The 21,276-nt window shown below is 40.4% G+C and overlaps 2 protein-coding genes across 5 annotated transcripts in view; one reads left to right on the forward strand and one right to left on the reverse strand.

Annotated features, from left to right (window-relative positions):
* glcci1a (glucocorticoid induced 1a) overlaps window positions 1-3,360 on the forward strand; it is a 287,506-nt gene extending 284,146 nt beyond the window's left edge. For both annotated transcript variants that reach the window (XM_039736251.1, XM_039736253.1), the window contains exon 8: window positions 2,063-3,360. In XM_039736251.1, the coding sequence (XP_039592185.1) occupies window positions 2,063-2,402 (340 nt within the window). In that variant the 3' untranslated portion in view covers window positions 2,403-3,360. The remainder of the gene's footprint in view (window positions 1-2,062) is intronic.
* A 13,473-nt stretch (window positions 3,361-16,833) lies between these two features.
* Window positions 16,834-21,276, reverse strand: part of ica1 (islet cell autoantigen 1) — an 86,920-nt gene continuing 82,477 nt past the window's right edge. For all 3 annotated transcript variants that reach the window (XM_039737718.1, XM_039737716.1, XM_039737717.1), the window contains one exon: window positions 16,834-21,143. In XM_039737718.1, the coding sequence (XP_039593652.1) occupies window positions 21,022-21,143 (122 nt within the window). In that variant the 3' untranslated portion in view covers window positions 16,834-21,021. The remainder of the gene's footprint in view (window positions 21,144-21,276) is intronic.

Below are 21,276 nucleotides of genomic sequence, written 5' to 3' on the forward strand. Positions count from 1 at the left end.
CATTTTACTCACATTACATTTCATTTGCTATACATTTGCCAAATTCTGAATTCACCCTTGGTTCTTCTGTAAAAATGTGGCTGATTCTAGATGTTCTGCCATTCCACCTAGCTGGTATCATCTGCGCATTTTGTTTTTTATGCTTGAATGTCTTTGGAATTTTCTACTTATTTGTAGCATACCCATAAAACAGTTTTTTTTAAATCCGTAAAGGAAAAAGAATTTCATCAGGTATACTAAATTAGCCAGTATATCATCCACTCATACTTGCTAGTCTCCAGTCCTTTTTTAAAAATACACGTTAAAGAGTTTATACATGTACTCTCTAACCGTAATCATTCTAGTATAAATGTTATGTGGTCCTTGCATTTTGTTTGATTTCAGCCTATTTAATCTAAGCAGCACATCTCTCTCTATAATTTCAGAATCACTAACTTTCCCTCCAGTGTTCCCTGCACCTACTGGGAGCTTATTAACATCCTCAAACTTGTAAACTTTGGGGAAAAAAATATAATTTAGGCTATATGCTATTTCACTGTATAAGTATCTATCTATCTATCTTGCTATCTATCTATCTATCTATCTATCTATCTATCTATCTATCTATCTATATCTATCTATATGCTATTTCACTGTATAAGTATATTGTAACTTGCCCCAAGAAAAATCTAATTTAGAGCGTATGCTATTTCCCACTGTAAGTATATTTTAGTTTACACTAACCACTTCTCATCTCCTCAACTGTTCAATTTTTTACATTTCTATAATAAAAGAACGGCAGATCAAAACAACACAGAGAGGTTCTACTTGTTGGGTATGTCACACTTGGCGCCAGACCATGCCGATTTAATCGACTGAAAATCACTAGGCATTTAACGACTCAGTGCCGACATTCCAGCTCGTTGGTGCTTGACTCTTGTTTGTGACAGCCAGTAATCTGCTACCTGATGGAGCCTGTGCTGTATGAAGGGTTAACAAGTATGGCAAGTTCAACCGCAGTCTCTGCCCCTTTTTTCTTTTTCCACTTCATTGTGGTACATAAAACACAAGACATCAGACTGATGTGCTTCTGTTTTATTTGTGAGGTCCAAAACACTCATGTTCCTTATACCTTGTGGCTGCATTGTATTTATTATATGTATTATAATAAGCATTTATTGGTTGTTAACCCACCCCTACGACTAAAGGCAAAATGAAACCTGTTTGATTTTGTCATAGTGAGTAGCTGGGCATATTGCCTTAGCTGACAGGCTTCACAGGAGCGCGCCTCCCAACTCAATAAGATTATGTAAATGAAGGCTACAACTGAAAGTCGCTGGAAAATTTGCACAATGTCACATAGTCTTTGGGCGGCACGGTGGCGCAGTGGTAGCACTGGCCTCGCAGTTAGGAGACCTGCGCTTCCCAGGTGGGTTTCCTCCGGTCTCGTGGGTCTCTGGTTTCATCCCACAGTCCAAAGACATGCCGGTTAGGTGGATTGGCGATTCTAAATTGGCCCTAGTGTGTGCTTGGTGTGTTTGTGTGTGTCCTGCGGTGGTTTGGCACCCTGCCCAGGATTGGTTCCTGCCTTGTGCCCTGTGTTGGCTGGGATTGGCTCCAGCAGACCCCCGTGACCCTGTGTTTGGATTCAGCGGGTTGGGAAATGGATGGATGGATGGATGGATGGATGGACATAGTCTTTACACTGCGTACAGCTGCAGGCATCTGGTAGTCGTGAAGTAAACTGACATTTAGTGAGAAGCTGCTTTAGAATTGATGGACGTTTTGCTTCAATGACGCCCTTATCTTCACCATAGCCTTCTCAGTGGGGAAAAGTGGGCTCTTTATAAGAGTGTGTCAGTATACTCCTTTTCATTTTTTCTGTCATTTCAAGGCATTTCCCTAGTGATGCTTGTTAGATGAACTCTTATAAGATGGAGCAGCCACTTTCTGAATATGACAGAGAAAAGGTGGGCTTTGTAGGAGGGTGCCAGAAAACAAAGAACTTCTGCACAGGTTTTGTAGTTTCCAATTAGAGTTCTTTCTCCAGTAATTATCTTTTTTCCTTCTCTTTATGTCAAAGGTCTCGGCAATCAGGCTCAATCCCACTGTTTTCATGTCCCGACAAAAACAAGGTAAACTTTATACCAACTGGATCTGCCTTCTGCCCAGTGAAACTACCATCTTCTGACCAGAATCCGCTGGACTCTCCTGATGAGCACGCCACTGGAAACATCGAAGGAAGCACACAGTCTGTCAGCACTGTGACTGTTGAGCAGCCCTACTCTCAGGTCTCGGTCGACACCAGCACAGAAGTTTTCCCAGAGGCCTGTGCCCAACTCTCCTCGTTTCAGCAGCCACCAGCGATTCAAGAGTCCACAGAGGAGGAGTATTCCACACCTCAGAACTATGCGTTCATGTAGAGTCTGGCAGAGCAGGCCTCTGCCCTGAAATGGGGCCGAAAGAATTGCTATGTTTTAACATCTGCATGAAGTAGCAACAAAATGTCCAGATCAGAAAAACTTTAGTGTTCTTAGCATATCTTTAAAAAAAAAAATTAAAAAAACAACAAAACAAAAAAAAAACAAAACAAAACTTCTTGGCAGGGATAGAATTCATCTCTTTTAAAATAACTCGGTAAAGCAGTAATGCTTGAAAAAAAGAAAAAAAGGAAAAAAAATAAACATGCTTCATTAAGTGTTTTAAGTGGGGGACTATGCATTTCATCGTATGTTTATTCATATTAGTACTGTGTCCTGTGTTCTGTTTCAACATCTACAGTATGATATAAGCTCTTTATCAAAATGAAAGAAAAATGCCTGTCTAAATTGAAAAAACTGTGTATTGCTGTGTCATGTATGTAATGGAAAATGCTGTATTTTTCAGGATTGTGTTTACAATCGATCCAGGTTATGTTTCTAAACTTCTTTAATACATACAATGCAAAAAAAAAAAAAAAGATTAAAAAAATGGCCACACTAGTTGCACAGTGCCCACGTAATGGCCTCGCTTCAGGTACTTCTGTTGAAGTCTAAACTCAGGTAATTTGGAATGTATCCACATATAGATGAAACAAAAATGTGGCTTTCGAAGCTGAAAGAGGGAGTTAACAATAAGCATCGCTCTCTTGCCTTTCCTTTTTTGTACATTAATCTTTTCTCATTACATTCCATATCCTTTAAAATAAGTGCATTCTGATCCAGGGAGGCCTCCTGGAATGATGAACGTCCTCATAACCAGCAGAACTGTGATGTCTGGCGCATCACCCTTAAGGGAATGAAAGACGCTTTGTGCGGCATTGCAATTGTCGCTCCTTCTACGACTGTTAAACTATTGAAGTTTAAGGGGTCCGGTACAAGGCTGTACATACAAAACATTCCGTAACCGATCGAAAAACGGAGATAATTCTGATAACCCAAAACGAAAATCGTAAGCCAGAAAGCATTTCAGTTTACGGTTTAATATTTGTCATTAATATCCGCATTTTGGTTGGGAGTTACAGGGGGTGGGGGGAGGATGGAGTGGAAGGTAATATTTCTAAAGTACAAATTAATATTTAGTTTCTCACTCAAAACGCATTGCCGTTTTTTAATGACTGTACAGCAACACATGATGAAACTTCCCTCATTTGGCTCCCCTCTTCCGACGTACAGTAATAAGATGGCGTTGACTGGCTTTACAGTCCGTAAGCAATATTATAAAGGTTTCTAGTGCTTTATCTTTCTACCAAGTCACACTAACAAATTGCCAGTCGTAACTTCTCTATATCTCTCTCTCGAGTTTTCCTGTCTTAAGAGTCTGGCACTGTTCACAGTGGACTAGTTGCAGTTCTACTGGGAAATGACAACAAACACGACTGATCTTGAGTCGCACATGCTGGGTGCAATTTTCTCCCAAACACGATAAGCTGAATGAAAGATCTGGTGAGCTACAGTTGGGTGTGCAATAATGGCAATGTAGCGATATGCTGGAGAGCAACAGTTTGGAATGTTACACTTGATGCTACCATTATTGTCCTGCATTGATTAAAAGACCGAGGAACTAAATATTAATTTTCTATCAAATCAATGTTGATCTTATCTTTCTAAAATTGTTAAACAAACTGCTCAAGAACAATAAAAAGCTAACAGTTTGCCCTGTACAAAAGAAGCTTATCTGTGTCTCCTCCATCCAGGTGCAGAACTTTTTGCTGTTCAACAAGCTTGTCTGAAGTTTGTACGTAGTTTCACTGTAACAACAAGCCACTGTGCTCGACAGTATTTATGAACTGCCACACAATGTTGCTTTAAGTAATGAGGTGTGGCTTTTGTTTTGTATTTTTCAATTTACAGCTTTTGTGTCTTATTTAAATAAAGTTGTTAGCAGAACCAAAATCTGTAGTATCGGTGGCCACCTTACTAGAGCTGTTTTGTAAATGATGTGCCTGCACGTTCACCCGCCACTAAAATGCAGAAAGTCATTAAAGACTGTATGGTTTAAAGTGTGACGCCCCACGGCTTGCTGTCAGCGAGGGGATAGGAAGGCTTCAGCTTCTTTATTATCCCAACTACTGTACATCTGGTGGATGCTGATTAGACCGATTGCAGGTTACAATGTGGTAAGAAGGGTTTTTTCATACATTAAATAAAATGGTTGTCCAAGCAGGGTGGCGTACACTCACAACCTTCCAAAGACATGGACTCTGACTAAGATATTGCTAACCTCTCATGAAAAGCTGGGGAGCGCACTCAAATGCGATCGAGCTTTTGAATTGAAGACCCTCATCTCCCCACATTCATTGGTCGCTAATTCACAACACCGTATTTATGGGTTTTTCAGTTGTAATTTGTGAAACCGCAGAGATGAAATTCCTCAGATACGCAGAAATATGACCCATAATTCCCCGATAAAGTTTTCTATCCTTTTTCTTTAACCTTTAATGTCTAATTGTACAGATGGCACTTTGCACCGCTGATATGACATGAGCAGAAAGACATCCAAGTGGCAGGACTCCTGACCAATGAATGAGTAGGGGTGGCGGGTCTTTAATTCAAAAGATTGTTCTCATCTGAGGACTCCTGAACTGCTTTGAAAATTTTGAAGGTACTGTCATTATTAATTATAAGACTCTATATCTACATAAGCTGACCAATAAGGTCAGGATACAGTACACTAGTGTCTATACTTATTTAAAAAAACATTCTCCCAAAAATCATTTTTTTCAGCTGTTACTTACTTTGTATTGTTTGTAGTGATAACCAAGAAAAAAGTTTTATGTCACGTTTTCATGGAAGATGGAGACAACAAAATGCCTGGTGCCATGGGCTTCAATAAACAACAGCAAATCGTGAAAATACCCATGAAATAAATTATTCGTAACACATGTATTTTGGCAAAAAATATTGCTACATAAAATATCTGTAGAAAATCCTTTTATGCATATATGGAGGAAAATTTCACAGAAAATTAAATAGCTGAATACATAGATAAATAAAAGTGTTGTGAAATATGACAATAAATAAATAATAACAACATGAAATGCAAGTATAAATAATTAAATGAGTCATAAAATATGTTTGTTTCTTATTTGTTTATTTATCTCACTAATACTGCACTCAGCCTGAAATATGCTCTGGAATGAAAACTGTCACTTTCACCCAATGAAATTGAGAGGGCGGGCTCTACTGCAGCAGGTACTGTTGTTTGATTGGTGAATTGTTGGCAGACTGGACACAATCCTTCAGTCAACAAGTGCCACATTTTCAGCAGACACTTCAGATGCAGACTCCTAATGATGAATTTGGAGTTTCTTGAATTAAAGTTGCTGCTTCACACCGTAACTCTGCTTTTCCTAGCACTTGTATCCGCGTCTGAGCTTGGGTGATTCAAAGTGAAGATGTCCACACCGCGGACGGTTCACCAATCAAAAAAGAAGACTTGCTAGAACTGAAAGTGACAGCTTTTATTTAGGGACTTCTTTCGTTTTGTGTGTGTGTGTCACTGAAATAAATCAATGTAGAAATAAGCAACAAAAAATTTATTTTGTGTCACTTTTATTTATACTCATTATTTATTTATTGTCACAGTTTCACAGTGCATTTATTTATTTACATATTTATTTATTATATTTTGTCTGAAATATTTTTCTTGCATTATAGTGCAGTGTGTTCAAATAGGATTTGAACTGAAACCCCACCTCCCCCTCATTCATTGGTCAGGAGTCCTGCCAACTAATAGCTCATTTATTGGTTACCATGGCACTTCATGTAATAACAACATTGCAGAGCTTGGTCTGAGAGCAAGATACAATTAAAGATTAAAAGTTAAAGAAAACATTAACAGCTGGAAAGTATTCATCATGTTTGTGCATATCGGAGATGCCTAATCAGGCCAGAAGGTCAATTCAGCGATGCCATTGGAAAAACCTTGAAGTACTGCAGTTATGGCTCACGTCTATGAACATAAAGGTAACGACCAGCAAATGAGGGGAGAAGTGGGTCTTCAGTTCAGTAGCTTCATCTCGTTTGAATGCTCTTCAGCTTTGTTTACAAGAAGATTGTCCAGAAATGGATTATTAAGCAATACAGTATGCAGAACATTTGCGTTTGGGACATTGTGAACATACAACTGGACACCTGACATGTGAGTTACAGCACATGAGTAATTGGAGATTTTTTCATATGTCTTCTTCTGTTCAGGCCCAGTGTACCAGGAATTTTGTTATCTCCATTCTTCTCGGGGGAAAAAATGAGAATACAATTTTCTGTCAGGACTACAAACAACATAAAGTGAGTAAGAGAGAAATCATAATATTTGGGTGAAATAGTCCTTTAGATGACTTGCCGATGGTCACCCAGTTCATAAGAAGTTGACACTGGACCAGCAACCTTTTGAATTCAGCTCCAGTGCTTTAACATGTGCATCACGCTACCTGCCTAAGAAGTGGCCGGGCCAAGAGCTTATTGAGTGAGACCACCAGAAAAGAATGAGCACCACCGTGGCAGTATGAGCGAGATGTTCATGCTGGTGTAAAAAAACACCCTGCATATTTGATGGACGCCAGACATGGTCCAAGTAGAAACAAGTAATGTTCTCTCAGGTGGAGGCTTATAGAGTAATGACCGGGGGTAGTGTCAAGATAACACAAGGCCCACTTGGAAGGAAGGGTCCTATCACTTGCCTTACCACACTAGCCAGGTGAGGTGCTTTCTCTCTTTTCTAAAGATTCCATGAATAACTTCTCCCAAGTCTGGGCCATGTTGGTGGTGCCCTTGCATCTTGGCATCCCTTCCTAACATTTAAAACCCTGCTGTCAAGCATCTTTGGAAAGAACCATTTGGTTTATAGAAAGACTGATCTGGAATAAATTATCAATCTAATAATGATTTGGACACAATAGAGGAACCAACCCTGAAAGAGACAGCAGCCCTTCTACTATATTTGAGATGCTCTTCCTTAAAGGAATACGCCACCTAAAAATGATATTATTTTATGTTACATACACCTTGTAGTTTGTGGTGATAGCTGAGAAAACTTTTTAAATCTCAATTTTGTCATGCAGAGCGGAGATAAAATTTCTGATATAACAGGCACCTATGGTGACCAACACTTTATAACAGCAAACCATATGAAAACTCCTAATCCACATGTGATGACATCCATTTTTTATGCTCACAATGCCCCAAGCACATGTATTTCTTACTAGAATATTGTTAAATAAACCATTTCCAGAAAATGCTTTCGTAAATACCGGTGAGCGATTGAATTGTAGACCTGCCTCCCATCATTACAGTTATACTTGTGGCTGTTGGTGAAGCATCTTGGATATGCACAAATGTGAGGCAAATTGTCCATAATGTTTTGCTTTTCTTCAACTTTTACATTTATCATTTGTACACGTCTCTCAATGCTCACTTTTTGTTGATATCATGTGAAGCAGATTGTTATGAGGAAAGATTAAAAGAGCTGAGCCATTACAGTGTAAGCAAAAGAAGATTAAGAGGTGACATGATTGAAGTGTTTAAAATTATGAAGGGAATTAGTACAGTGGATCGAGACTTGTATTTTAAAATGAGCTCATCAAGAACACGGGGACACAGTTGGAAACTTGTTAAGGGTAAATTTCGCACAAACATTAGGAAGTTTTTCTTTACACAAAGAACGATAGACACTACCAAGTAGTGTGGTAGACAGTAAGACGTTAGGGACTTTCAAAACTCGACTTGATGGTTTTTTTTTATAAGATTTAAGTGGATACGACTGGCAAGTTTTGTTGTGCTGAATGGCCTGTTCTCGTCTAGAGTGTTCTAATGTTAGCCAATGAATGAACGCACTGTTACTGCACTAAACTTCTGACCAATGACTGAGACAGCGAGGCGGGTCTTTGATTCAGATGCTCGTTTGCATGTCAGTGTGTTCCGTGTTTGTTCATGAGACCGTTTTACAGAAAAGCTTTATTTAACGATATTTTAACAAAAATACATTCATTTGAGACATTGTGTGCATATAATTTGGACTATGCAACACAAACAATGTGAGAATTGTTTTTTTTTTCTGGACATTTTCGTAATGTTTTGGTATTGGTCTCCATAGACACCTGTTACATCAGAAGCTTTCTAATCCCCATTCTGCATGTAAATATGAGATGAAACATTCTTCTCGACCATCACTACAAACTACTTGGGTTCGGTGACATAACAAAATGTAATTTTTGGGTCGAGGATTCCTTTCAGCTATTTAGGATTCCAGTCACTTGTCACACTTGGTGTCACCAGACGTGTAGTCCCCCCAACTTCTCCCTGTGTACTGATTACCTGTGTTGAGCTCCTCACCATCTCTACTGGCATTCAAGGCTAACGGCTGACATTAAGAAGCAGGACTAATGGCTAACAGCCTTGGCTTTCATGTGACTATAAACTGCTGCCCAGAAAGGAGCCAAATGGTGACAATGTCACAAATCCAAGGAGAAAGTGGCTGCAATAAGAATCGGGCCACGTACATTTGTAATGCACTGCCCTTGAGACTGGGGTGGCACAATGACTCCTAGGTTTAAATCTTCTGCTGTAGTTGTTGGCGTGGAGTCTGCACATTCATCTCACACATCTCATTTGTGGTTGATCGGTGACACTAAATTGCCCCAATAGAGGTTATATGTGCCCACCCCAGACTGGTACCTCCCTTGTGCCAGATGCAGCTTGGATTGAATGATCTAGTTGAACACAGATGTGACTTCATGTATTGGTGGAGCATCCAAAGATTGTGAAGGAACAGCTGCCAGGCCCCCCTAAACCACTGCTGTAACTGTGGGCTTCTGGGGACTGAAGAGTGACGCTATATTGACATGCCAGAGGAGGCATGCACACGATGCTGCCATGAAGACCAGCCATTCTAAGGTGGGTGTAATATATGGAAACTGAAGGCATTTATTAAGGAGGTCTTGTATGACCAGTATTAACGCTTGATCTGCCCAGTGGTGACAGGGATGTCTGACGTTTATCTCTTGTATCTGATGTTTAAGTCTGACAAATGATGGGGCTTCTTGCACTTGAACGCAGTGGTAATGGTGGATACATTTTTGAATCCTTTCACAAAACATCATGACGCATGAGCGTGCCTTGTGCCCAGAGCCATTAGGGTGGGCTCCAGCTGCCCACAACCCTGACTTGGTTTAGAAGATGGATGACTGTATACACAGTAATTCATTTGAGCGCCCATTTAACATCTGTATATCAGACGGGCCTTGTAAAAGTGTTCAACAGCATAGAAGGGTTCAGCTTAGGCGTATCCTTGCCATCTGGGAGTGTCTTCATGGCTCTGTAAACATGTTTTTGACTTTTATCTCCTAAAACCAGTCGAATGTGTTTCATTTTTGGCCACTGTTGACAGCCTTCTTTGTTTCCCATTTGTTCATAAAGTGCCGAGCAGTTTTTGCACTGACATCGCTATTGTCACTGATGACATCTTCACCCTCTTATGTTTGGAGACACAGACTTTAGGGGCAGTCCGGACCCTGACTGTGTAGAGTTTACAAGTTCTCCCTAAGTCCATGAGGATTATTCTCCAGCTTTCATCCAAAAACACATGCAGGTTGAGTTACATGGCGACCTCAAACTGGCTTGACGTCAAAGGGTGGTGGTGGGTACATAAACGTGCCCTGAGATGGGCTGACATTCCAAACCGCCGTCATTTCCTGTCATCTAAATGGAAGTGGAACACAAGGAACCATCAGAACACCCACAGGACTCTACAGTCCAGGGTTCAAAGCTTGGCTTGAGCAGCTCCTATGAAGCTTGCCTGCCCTCCCTGTCTTCTTGTGGCTTTCTGCCTGGTATTGAAACCTTGAACTCCTGCAAATTGGGACTAAAATGCAACTTAATAAAATGAGCTCCTTCCCAGTCCATCTTGGAGGTGATCTCATCAGACCTGCCTCTACTGCAAAGAATCTTGGTGTCATTGTTGATTCCTCCCTCTCATATTCCGCCCACATAAATCACATTAAGAAACTTTCGTACTTTCACCTCCATAACATATCTCGTGTTCGCTCCTTCCTCTCCTTTTCTAATGCTGAGAAACTTGTCCATGCTTTTATCACATCCTGCATAGATTATTGTAACTCGTTGTTGGCAGGTGCCCCTTCTAATCTTATATCACAGCTCCAGCTTATTCAAAATTCGGCTGCAAGAGTCCTTACTCGAACCTGCAGCAGTGAGCACATCACACCCATCCTGCTCTGTCTTCATTGGCTCAGTGTGTGTTACAGAATCAAATATAAAATCCTACTAATAACCTACAAAGCCTTAAATAACCTCGCGCCAAACTACATCAGTGATCTTCTCCATCACTATGTGCCTGCCTGCTCACTAAGGTCCTCTGATTCTGGCAATCTTGTTGTGCCCCACACTAATCTACACTCCATGGGTGACAGGGCCTTCAGCTGTATAGCGCCCAGACTCTGGAATGACCTACCAAAATTAATCAGGTCAGCTGACTCCATGAATTCTTTTAATAAATAACTCAAAACTCATCTGTTCAGGAAGGCTTTTAGCTCTACTTCACTTTATTACCCTTCTCTCAGTTTACCCCTCTGTCAAGATGCTCATGTAACCTGTATGTGTGTGTGTGCTGGACCATCAGTTATGTTGTCTGTTAGGCTTTCTCTGAATTTACCGTCTTAATCATCTTTATTTATTTATTTGCTTTGTACTATGCTATATACTGTATACCCTGCCGTTCTTTCTTATATTCTGTAAGTGCCTTGAGCATGGGGAAGGTGCTATATAAATAAAATGTATTATTATTATTAATGCTCTATAAATGAAAAAAACTGCCATTCAGAAAATGCCTGGACTGTTAGGTCTTCTCCGTGAGGATGTGTCACAGCCACTTCTAGTGTAATGACTTCTTTGTATTAATCTAACGGTACTTTATTTAAGTGTATTTATTTTATCTTTGAGTTGTGTAGCCAATCAAAAAGCCTTCAGATGGACTGAATGGAGCGCAGTTTAGTCAACGAAAAAAACCGGATCATTGTTTTATCTGTTACCCAGCCAATGGTGTTTGTAGCAATGGCTGAGAAAATGTTTTACTCTCTTGATTTCATGGATAACAGAAATAACAAAGTAACCTTCACACAAGAGGCCAATGCTGAACAAACAAGCAATATCAAAATATCAATTAAAAGAAAAATACAACCCATATGTCAGATATCCAGTCATATGCTCGCAGTAATGCAAACAAATGTGTTTTTATTAAAATATTTCTGTATATGACAGCAAATTAAAACATAAAGGCAATTTTGAAATGACATAATTAACCGCAATGGGTAGAACCTGACGTGATTCAACACGTTCGCAATGGCTTATGGGTCATTCGAACACACACAGCACAATGTTCTGCCTTGGTCCAGTAGATCCCAAGGTCAAGTGAGCACAGACACTCCACTGCAGGATTGCACCATTGTTGAAAAACACGCTGTAGTGAGATTTCTTTGAGTAGAGGGAGCGAAACCTGCTGAAATTCACCAAAGGATGTTGGCTTGTGCTAACGAGTGAGCTGTTTGGGTACCCATCCTGTGCAAACTTTACGGTACCCTAAGTCATCGTGAACTATGGCATGTGAAAATCCATAGCTGATGTCCAGATGCATGGCAGCAGTGATCCTTCAGCCTTCTCTGATGAAGTCATTCTTCCTCTGGATGTGGGCTTGTGTGCACGATGTCGATGGTCGACCACCTCTGTACTGAGCCAACATGCTCGGGTGAACTTCAGCAGGTTTCACTCCTCCTTCTCACTACGGTGTGTTGGTCAACAATGGTGCAATCCCTCAGTGGTGTGTCCATGTACATTTGACCTTAGCTTCAACTAGACTCACGGCAGAGTGCTGTGCATGTTCCTGCTTACCCATAAGCCATTGTGAATGTGTTGTATTGAGCCAGCTTCTATCTGTTGAGGTTACCACGTAATTTACCAATTTGTCTTTACTTTTTGATTTACTCTGATATATAAAAAGATCAAATATTTGGCACCTGTTTGTGGCCAGGAATAATGTCGCTTGGCATACACAAGAGTACTGGAATGTCTGACGAACAAAGGCAACAAAATGTAGAAAGAAGAAAGGAAGTGATTTTGAATGTTTTACTAAATGGGCATTTTTTTGTGCTAGATGTTAAATGAATTACTACGAGAAAATCGTCTCATAAACAAATGAGGAACGCGCTGTGGCAAATGTACCCCCAGATACAGACAGACCGACACCAGGATGTACAAAACACACTCCTTTATTTACTTTCTTCACTGCACCACAATGCCTTCTCTCACCAACTCTTTCCTTTCTTCTTCTTTTCTTTCTCTTTTCTCTCTCGACCTCCTTCCTCCTCCTCACAAGCTTCGTCTCCTTCCTCCCAACTCTGGCTCCATGTCTGGAAGGAGGCGGCCCCTTATATCATGACCCGGATGAGCCCCAGGTGCTCCCCTTGACTTCACTTCCTGGTGTGGCGGAAGTCTCAGGAAAGCACCTGGAAGCACACCGGGTCTTCATGGAATTATCTCCGGCAGCACCTCCTGGTGTGGCGGAAGTGCTGCCATCCAGGATTCCCTCACTGTCCGGGCGCCCCCTGGCGGTGGCCACGTCCTGTCACGATTGTCCCAGGTTACTCCTTGTGGCCCCCAAATAGGCCCGGGCGGCTGCCCTCTCGTGGCCAAGGAGTAACAGTGTCCATGTCGGGGACTATCCAGACGTCCCGGCCGGGTTGTGGCCCCTGGCATCCTCGACAGTGCAAATGAGAATGTTCTTTTAAATTAAAGCCCTGCCTCCCCACCTCAATTATTGGTCTGGGGTCATCCAAATCTATCTATCTATCTATCTATCTATCTATCTATCTATCTATCTATCTATCTATCTATCTATCTATCTATCTATCTATCTATCTATCTATCTATCTAGCTGGCTGTCTGTCTGTCTGTCTGTCTGTCTAATTCATTGCCTACCTTTCTGCTCACATCATATCAACACTGCAAAGCACGGTCAAAGAGGGGAGTACAATAAGAAATTGAAAGTTAAAGAAAAGTGAGTAGAAACGTCAACAGGAGAAAGGGTGCCTCATTTACGTGCCTCAATCCGAGGTGCTCCAACAAGAAGACGGTCAATTCAACAATGTACAGTAGTTTCACAAACAGCTGTTGAAAAACTCAGACATGTGGCGTTCTGACTTAACAACCAAAAAATGAAAGGCCAGAAGAGACTTCACTTCAAAAGTTTGATCCTGTTTGGATACGTTTCCTCAGCCATTCATGACAATATTTTCCAGAACTACTTTTTTCACAATATTTTAGCCAGAATATACATATAAGCATACAACTGGACATCCGACATATGGACTACGCTCCACAATTCAGATTTTTTTTACATAGATGCTTTGATATTTTTTGCTGGTTTTTCAGCATCAGTCCCTAGAGAAGTGGCAAGAACTTTGTTGTCTCCATTAAAACATGACATTCAAAAATTTTCTCGGCTTTTACTACTGTTGTGATGTGATATTTGTAAATAAGTTGTGTGGTCGAAATCTAACATCTTATTAAAGAATGAAATTCCCCCTAACAGGAAAAATCAGTTATCAGACAGGAGAAAAGCTGTTCATCATGTCTTTTAATTACTCCTCTGCAAAATGCCATGGAAGGAGCATTCATCAGAAGCAGTCCATTGCAGCATGATCAGAATGGTGAGAGAAACAAAGAACAGAGGTTCATTTTATAAACTATTAAATTTACATACAGTGTCAATCAATGCATACATTTTACTCTGTTGATTCGTTGATTTACACCCAAATGATTTATATTACTGCGGTGGGTTGGTGCCCTGCCAGGGGTTGGTTTCCTGCCTTGTGCTCTGTGTTGGCTGGGATTGGCTCCAGCTGACCCCCGTGACCCTGTAGTTAGGATATATCGGGTTTTATAAAATAAAAGTCTTATATTATGTTCTGTTTCTTCTTATACCTCTGAGTTGTGCCACCACTCTTGTCATTTCTGTACATATAACAACTGTCCATTCTTGTTTATGGGACATCTGTTCATCTCTTAGTCATCCTTCAGGACATTTTGTATATGACATCAGCCTTTCTTCTAATACATTATTTACTTGACCATCTCAGTATTTTTCCTAAACCAATTCTTATATTTCAGTGTACATTTTGTTGTTCACATGACCTTTACATGGTTTCCTGGTGTGCCTGAACAGGTTTCTGACATTTATTAAGCCTTTATGCTATTTCTTTAAGATGAATGCTATGTTACCCTAAAATTAATCTTCCACATTTGACAAATATTTTGTATGTCTTTAATTGTAACTTAGACAGAGAAATGTATATTAATGTTTTATTTTATTGATATGCTTTCATGTCTAATCCAAGAGTCTTTAGGACTGACTCAGGAAATGAATTTTACGAATGGCTTTGAGGAAGTTCCTAAAACCAGTTTGGCAAATGATTCTCGCAATCAACCCGTATAGGAAATCCAAACCACCTGGCTGGCAAATTTCACTCAACAAATGGTTCTGGGAGCAGGTGTGAAAATAAGCTGGTAACTGGGAGATGTGTCGCACCAGAATTCTATTGGTCTGAAGTTAGCTGTTTGGTTTTGAGTCAGAAGCCATTAAGTACCACGACGCCCTATTGGCTGTAGGATTTCAACAGCGAATGTGTAAATTCAGTTGCTTTACTCCTCCCTCTCTATCTTACACTAACACCATGAAGAAGCATCTCTCTGTCACACCATTGCCATGAGGAGCACAACCTGGCAGCCATATTGAGACAGGCATGCGGCCTGTCCTGAAGAAAGCCGGAAATGATGTCTTAACTAGAGACATTTGAAGTAACTGAAGTCCGTGTGCTTCCTGAAATTGCACATCACCATTTTTCAGGTTGTATGGTTGCTAATATTCACTTGTACTTTGCTTATTGTATTATTAATAATATTCATAAAATAATTACATTATTTTAAAGTTTTAAGTTAACTCCTGCTTGTCTTTTACGTTATCTAATTGCCTGAGGTTGTAGATGTAAAAGGGAAGGTGGGGAGAAGTTATAAAGTACAATACCTTAAAAATAACGGTACGTCTGTGAGATTTGAGGCATTCTGACAAAGGCTACGCAATAAATAATACAAAAGGGGAACGTAGAGTAATATAGAGCTCTACCAAGACAACACACCTACAAATAACATGGTGTTGTAATGCTGTTACATAGTTATTATTCTGGTCTGTGCATTGGCGTCTCTATGAAGTAGTTCCTGTCTAAGGTCAGGCGTTACTGGTTCTCCATATGAATCAGAATCTGGAGCTGCCACAGCAATGCAAAGAGGAGTGGAGAGAAGACTGAGGGTCGGTAAAAAAACAAAAAAGGCAGACAGAAGAAGGATAATCAGCACTTTATTGGCTGATTGGAATAACTGGAAGATCACCAGCTGAACAGGACTGCCAGGGCAGGAGGGGCCCAGTAGAAGTGCTGCTAGTCAAGGTGTTCATTTATCTTTACCAGTTAATCAGCAGTAGCGGTGATTGTATTCATACATGAACAGTGGCCTTCATTTGGATCCTGGTGAGATTTTCCCAGTTTACTGCATTTCGGGAATGCATTGTGTGATCGCCTCATTCAGTAACTTTCCTTAAACTTCAACAATTGGATAAATCGCTTTTTTTTTTTTTTTCAAACCCGTGTCCATTGAATTGAACACTGGTTTTAGGACTTTGCCGTCAGTCAGATGTGGGATGGAGGCCATGTGATAAATGTATGATATGTTGAGGAATGTAAAAAAGGGGAATATGGTGTTTCAGCACTGTTTAGAATACTAATATTATGTGCAATGGAGTGAGTGAGTGAATGTGTGTGTGTGTAGACAGATCTTCACCTGTTCTGATCTGCACAGGATATTTACTGCGACTGTTCACATTGTGGCCCATTTTTTATTTTATGTTCTTGGTGTTTCTGTTTATATATGTCGTCACGCAAGTGATCCTGGGGACATCTTCCTGGCTCTGGAGAGATAAGCAGCTCCACCCTGGGATGAGAGGGGCCACTGACACTAACAGTCTCTTCTCCTTTTCTGGTAGCACAGGGTAATGACTTCTGGTCCAGACCATACACAAGCTGACTGGTGTCGGCCTGCCTTCCACTGAATGGTCATCCTGTGCAACTTACGCAGTAAAATGTAGCAAGATAGGCCGGTTGAGGTGTAACAGACACATAATGATCAATTTTGGTTGGGTATGCCATTAACGAAAAACAGAAATAATATTCTAGGTGTCGGTTGCAATCAATTTCTGAGATTTGGTATTAGAACAAAGTGCACTGCACAGCAGGAGCTGAGAAACGAAGAAGGTCACAAATCACTTGAAGGAAATCACTTTAATGAGGTGCTCAATTCATAACAAAAGCAAACCATTTTTCATGCCCACGCATACAACGTCAGATTTGCAGTCCCCCAGAGTTGTGTCACAATCAGTATAAAAAAACAACAAATATACTTAAATGGTTTTAATAATACAGATAACAATATTGTGGCAGATACAAGGTACAAGATGAAAGCAGCATGTCAAGTAAATAAAAGGCAAGTACAGTATGTGCTCTCAGTACCCTGAGGGGCAGTTATGACCACCACACGGATGACCCGTCACCTGCAGAACAACACAACAGCTCATCAGTGGTAGAAGACAGAATGTCACCAATGGGCAGTCCATCTCTGGGGGCTCTAGCAGCCATGGCAGCCAATAAGGATCTTTTTCAAATGTTTTACTATATTGTTGTAAAGAAAAGAACATCAACACAGGACAAAGATAAAACAACAAAAACAATAATAAATATATTCTCTTTAATTCTACTGTAGTTCACTTTCATCCTGCCACACAACTGTTTGCGTCTTCTTGTGTTCCTCTGATATGAGTGACGTCTATTGCAGTGCCATCAGTGTGGACATTCAACCAAAACTAATCTTATTCCTGGAAAATTCATGAACGTCTGAAATATGATGTAACTACCGTATTTATAAAATGAGTCATTTTAATCCCATTATTGTGTTTACACAATAAAAATGACCATGTTGTGCCATGCCAGTCTCTACCCACCTCTGTGGACTCACATCTCCTGTATAGAGGGGCCACTTTTGTTTATTTTGTTTTTACTTCTACAGCATTTGGACGCTTTTTTTAGTAGGATGCCCACTCTTTCCAACAAACTTCAAGGTCTCATTTGTTCCTCTCCTGCCCGGCCAGCTCCCTCTACCGCTGGGTAACATGTTGTGGAGTTTTACTTGTTGTGTTTGGTGGCGGATCTCTGACACTCTTTATGCTGCCAGTCTGAGCCTTCAAATGGCTGAGATTCTTTAAATGAATAGAAGAATCAATTTGTGTCTTAGCTCCCCCTTGAAACTGCAGGCTCTGTAAAATCATTGCTGTGCCCTCCTGGCTTTCTACCTCAAAAGATCCCCAAGGTGTCATTCACCACCATGATCATACAATCACATCCATCTATAAAGTGGAGCAGCAGGGCTAACATCATTTTAAGATGAAGGAACCCTTAGAGCAGGGATGGCAAACTCACAAGCCTGGAGGGCTGCAGATATTCGTTCCAGACACTTTCTTAATTCATAACCATTTACACCTCCTGACAGAACATCATTCTGTTGTCTTAATTATAACTGACTTGCTTTTTAAGGATTTATTGTTCAGGTAGTCGGTAATGATGGCCAAGAAGAATTTCTAACATGAAGCTTTCATGAAGATCAGAGATAGCAAACTTTCTGATACAATAAACATTAATGGTGGCCAACACTGGACAACAGCAAACAATATAGAAAAATCACATTACTACACAATCAAGTAATCCAGTCGTATGCTCACAATGCAAGCATTTTTTGCTAAAACATTTTTACACAAATAGGAAACGAGTTCACACAGGACCGGGTGTTTGAACTGAAGACCTGCCTCTTTTCCTCGATCATAGGTCACGAGTCCTGTCTTCATTTCAGAAGTCTGTTCCCATGTGAACAAGCTTCTGAGCTGCAAAAAAATGCACACATTTTGCCCGTTGACAGCAAATGAATGGATGACTCGATGTGTGGATTATGTGACACGAGTAATGTGAGAATTTTTTAATGGATGCTTCTTGTTTCATTTGCTGTTGTCCAGCATTGGTCGCCATAGGTGTCTATTCTATCAGAAAGCTCTCAGAAAGAATCTCTGTTCTCCATGAAAACTCAAGATTACATTTTTTTTCTCGGTCATCACTACAAACCACACGGGGTAATTAGCTTATAAAAAAATATCATTTTGGGTGAAGTATTGTTACCACAATATCCCAAATAGGTTCCCAAAATTAGCAAGTTGTTTCCATGAAATAAGCATTTGGATCTTAAAATCCTTACCTGGCCTCTGTAGTTACAACACTTGGATTCTCGATATGAAAAAACTGAAAGTCTGCCTTTATGAGGTGTAACTCGGGCAGACATCGGACTGCTAACTAGTACATGGTATACTAACTGGTACCGAATTAGATGCTTAGATTAGGGCTTGTGCTGACCCCACACAGTCAGTCTGTTGTAGCAAATTCACACCAGTTCCACATTAAAACACAGAAAGAAATAGTCAGCAATCAGCCTGGGTATGTATTCCTATTTATTTCTACATTATTTTTTAAATTGGTTTAAAACAGTTTAAAAACAGCTATTTGACGACACTCCGGGCACAATGCAATGTAGCTTTTGGTTTTGAGCTGTGGTAGCGTAGCAAACGACTCCAACCTGTGGGAGAAGACTTAACACAAACGCAATGTGGTTGTATAATTCCTCAAAAGTGGCTCCAAGGGGTGTCCTGCTGCTCAGAGCCAGTTGTCAAGAATCCTGCAGGAGACCTCAGGAGGAGAGACAGAGGTCAATATCCATAGTCTACCTGTTAGTGGTGCGAAGACCTCTATATGTTCTGTGTTCCCCCCAAGGATAACTTGTAATTTTCCTCCAGGACACTGGACAGAAGATGACTTCTGCAGAACACAAGAATGCCTGACCCTATAAATCGTAACTTCTTAAACTATGGGTCACGGGGTTGACACCCTTTGGCTCATATAGAGTCGTGACTCACAGTTATATTCAATGGGAAAGGGTCACATGCAGAATGTGAAGTTTCTTGCAATTGGTTGCTGCAGACAGTTTAGGCAATCGACTGCTCTTCTATAACTGCAAGCACCGATTATCCAAGTGGGACAAATAAATCTGATCAGATGTTCATCATGGACTGGGTCTCAAAGACAATAACAAGGGCAAGATTGGGTCACGAGAAAGCAAAGCTTAAGAAACACTGCTCTACATAACTGAGCAAAGCCAAAGCCAGGGAGAACTGGCAGGATATTGAAAGACCCCCTCAGCCACCATTGGCAACACATCAGCAGCAGAAGTTGAGGCCAGGTTGTCCATCAAAGGGCGAGTGCGGGGAGTACTTGCAACATGTCGCTAATCACGTGTCTGTCTGTATACGAGAGACAGAAGAGAGTTGTAATTTTAGAGAATGGACATGGAGGCTGCCTGAGGCACTTAGCCCTTTGACATTTACCAAAAGAAGCTCGGGAGTGTATGGGTGACGCTTCTAGAGCAACAGAAACCTGACCCCAAGAATGGGAAAGCTGAGAAGAGAGTTGGAGCAAAGTCCACCTGTTTGGAGAAGGAGTTGAGGCTTGTGAGTGAACCAGCAGAAGGGGCCAGTGGGGCACTAGGGCTTGACCTGCGTTTTGTCTGACTGTGTACATTGTGTTTTATGTTTCAATTTTGTTTATTTCATTTTTTGATCATTGTTGTTGTCATTCTGGGTGAGGACAATTGCTACAAGGGCATCCTCTCCCATTACAATGAATTCAAAGGTGGGAACAAGCCCACTCATGTGGCAAGAATAGCCTGTCCAGGAGTGTGGCTCAATTTGTCAATGTGTTACAGTTTTATTTCAACAAACTTTACAAATCTAGAAGAAAAATAAATTAAGGCATGCATTTCAGTGTTAAATCAAAGTTTTGCAAAGCAAGGTAACAAGCATCAGGTTTAATAGCTGGACATTACTGAATACTGTACATGTACATTTTATTCCTAAATATTCCTTTAATTACAGCAAGATAACTGATAATATTTTTTACCAACATTCAAAACTGTGGTTTTTATTTTCTAAAAATACTGTTTTTGCTTTATATACTTATATATATATATATATATATATAAAAGCCCAAACTGTGTAAATATTTGCTTGCACATAAAGGATTAAAAAACAAACTACTGTATATTGCCTCTACCTTTTTATTACAGCATTACTAAGCGAAAAAGTTCTGTCAAAGTAATCTGCAAAACTGATAAAGTGCAAAGAGCATCTTTAAATGTCAGTCTAACGATTATTAATATTTTTTTCAGTTGTACATTTTTCACATTTGTAAGCAGTGTGGCAACAATATATCCACCCATAATTTCAAACCATCCAGTAGGCATACCATTAAAGAGACACTTGCATTAAAAAAGAAGAAGAACCCAAATCATACAGTCATGGCACCTAAGCGTTGAGCAGTTCGTGGTCTTTTCCGGTTTTCCCGATTGCATCAGGGTTGGCCAACGGATCCAAATCGGCGAACAAGCTGAACCAAGCTGACAGGTCCTTTGCAGGTTTTGGATGATCTGTGCATTGGATTAGAAGCAGAACATTTAGAAAACAGACACAGAAGACGGCAACGACCTCAAGATCAAGTAAAGCAGACGAAGCGCTCCGTGTGCCGTTTAAATAAATAGCAGGTAAAGCTCCAATGTCATT

This window comes from Polypterus senegalus, chromosome 15, assembly GCF_016835505.1.
Source record: "Polypterus senegalus isolate Bchr_013 chromosome 15, ASM1683550v1, whole genome shotgun sequence".
NCBI lineage: Eukaryota > Metazoa > Chordata > Cladistia > Polypteriformes > Polypteridae > Polypterus > Polypterus senegalus.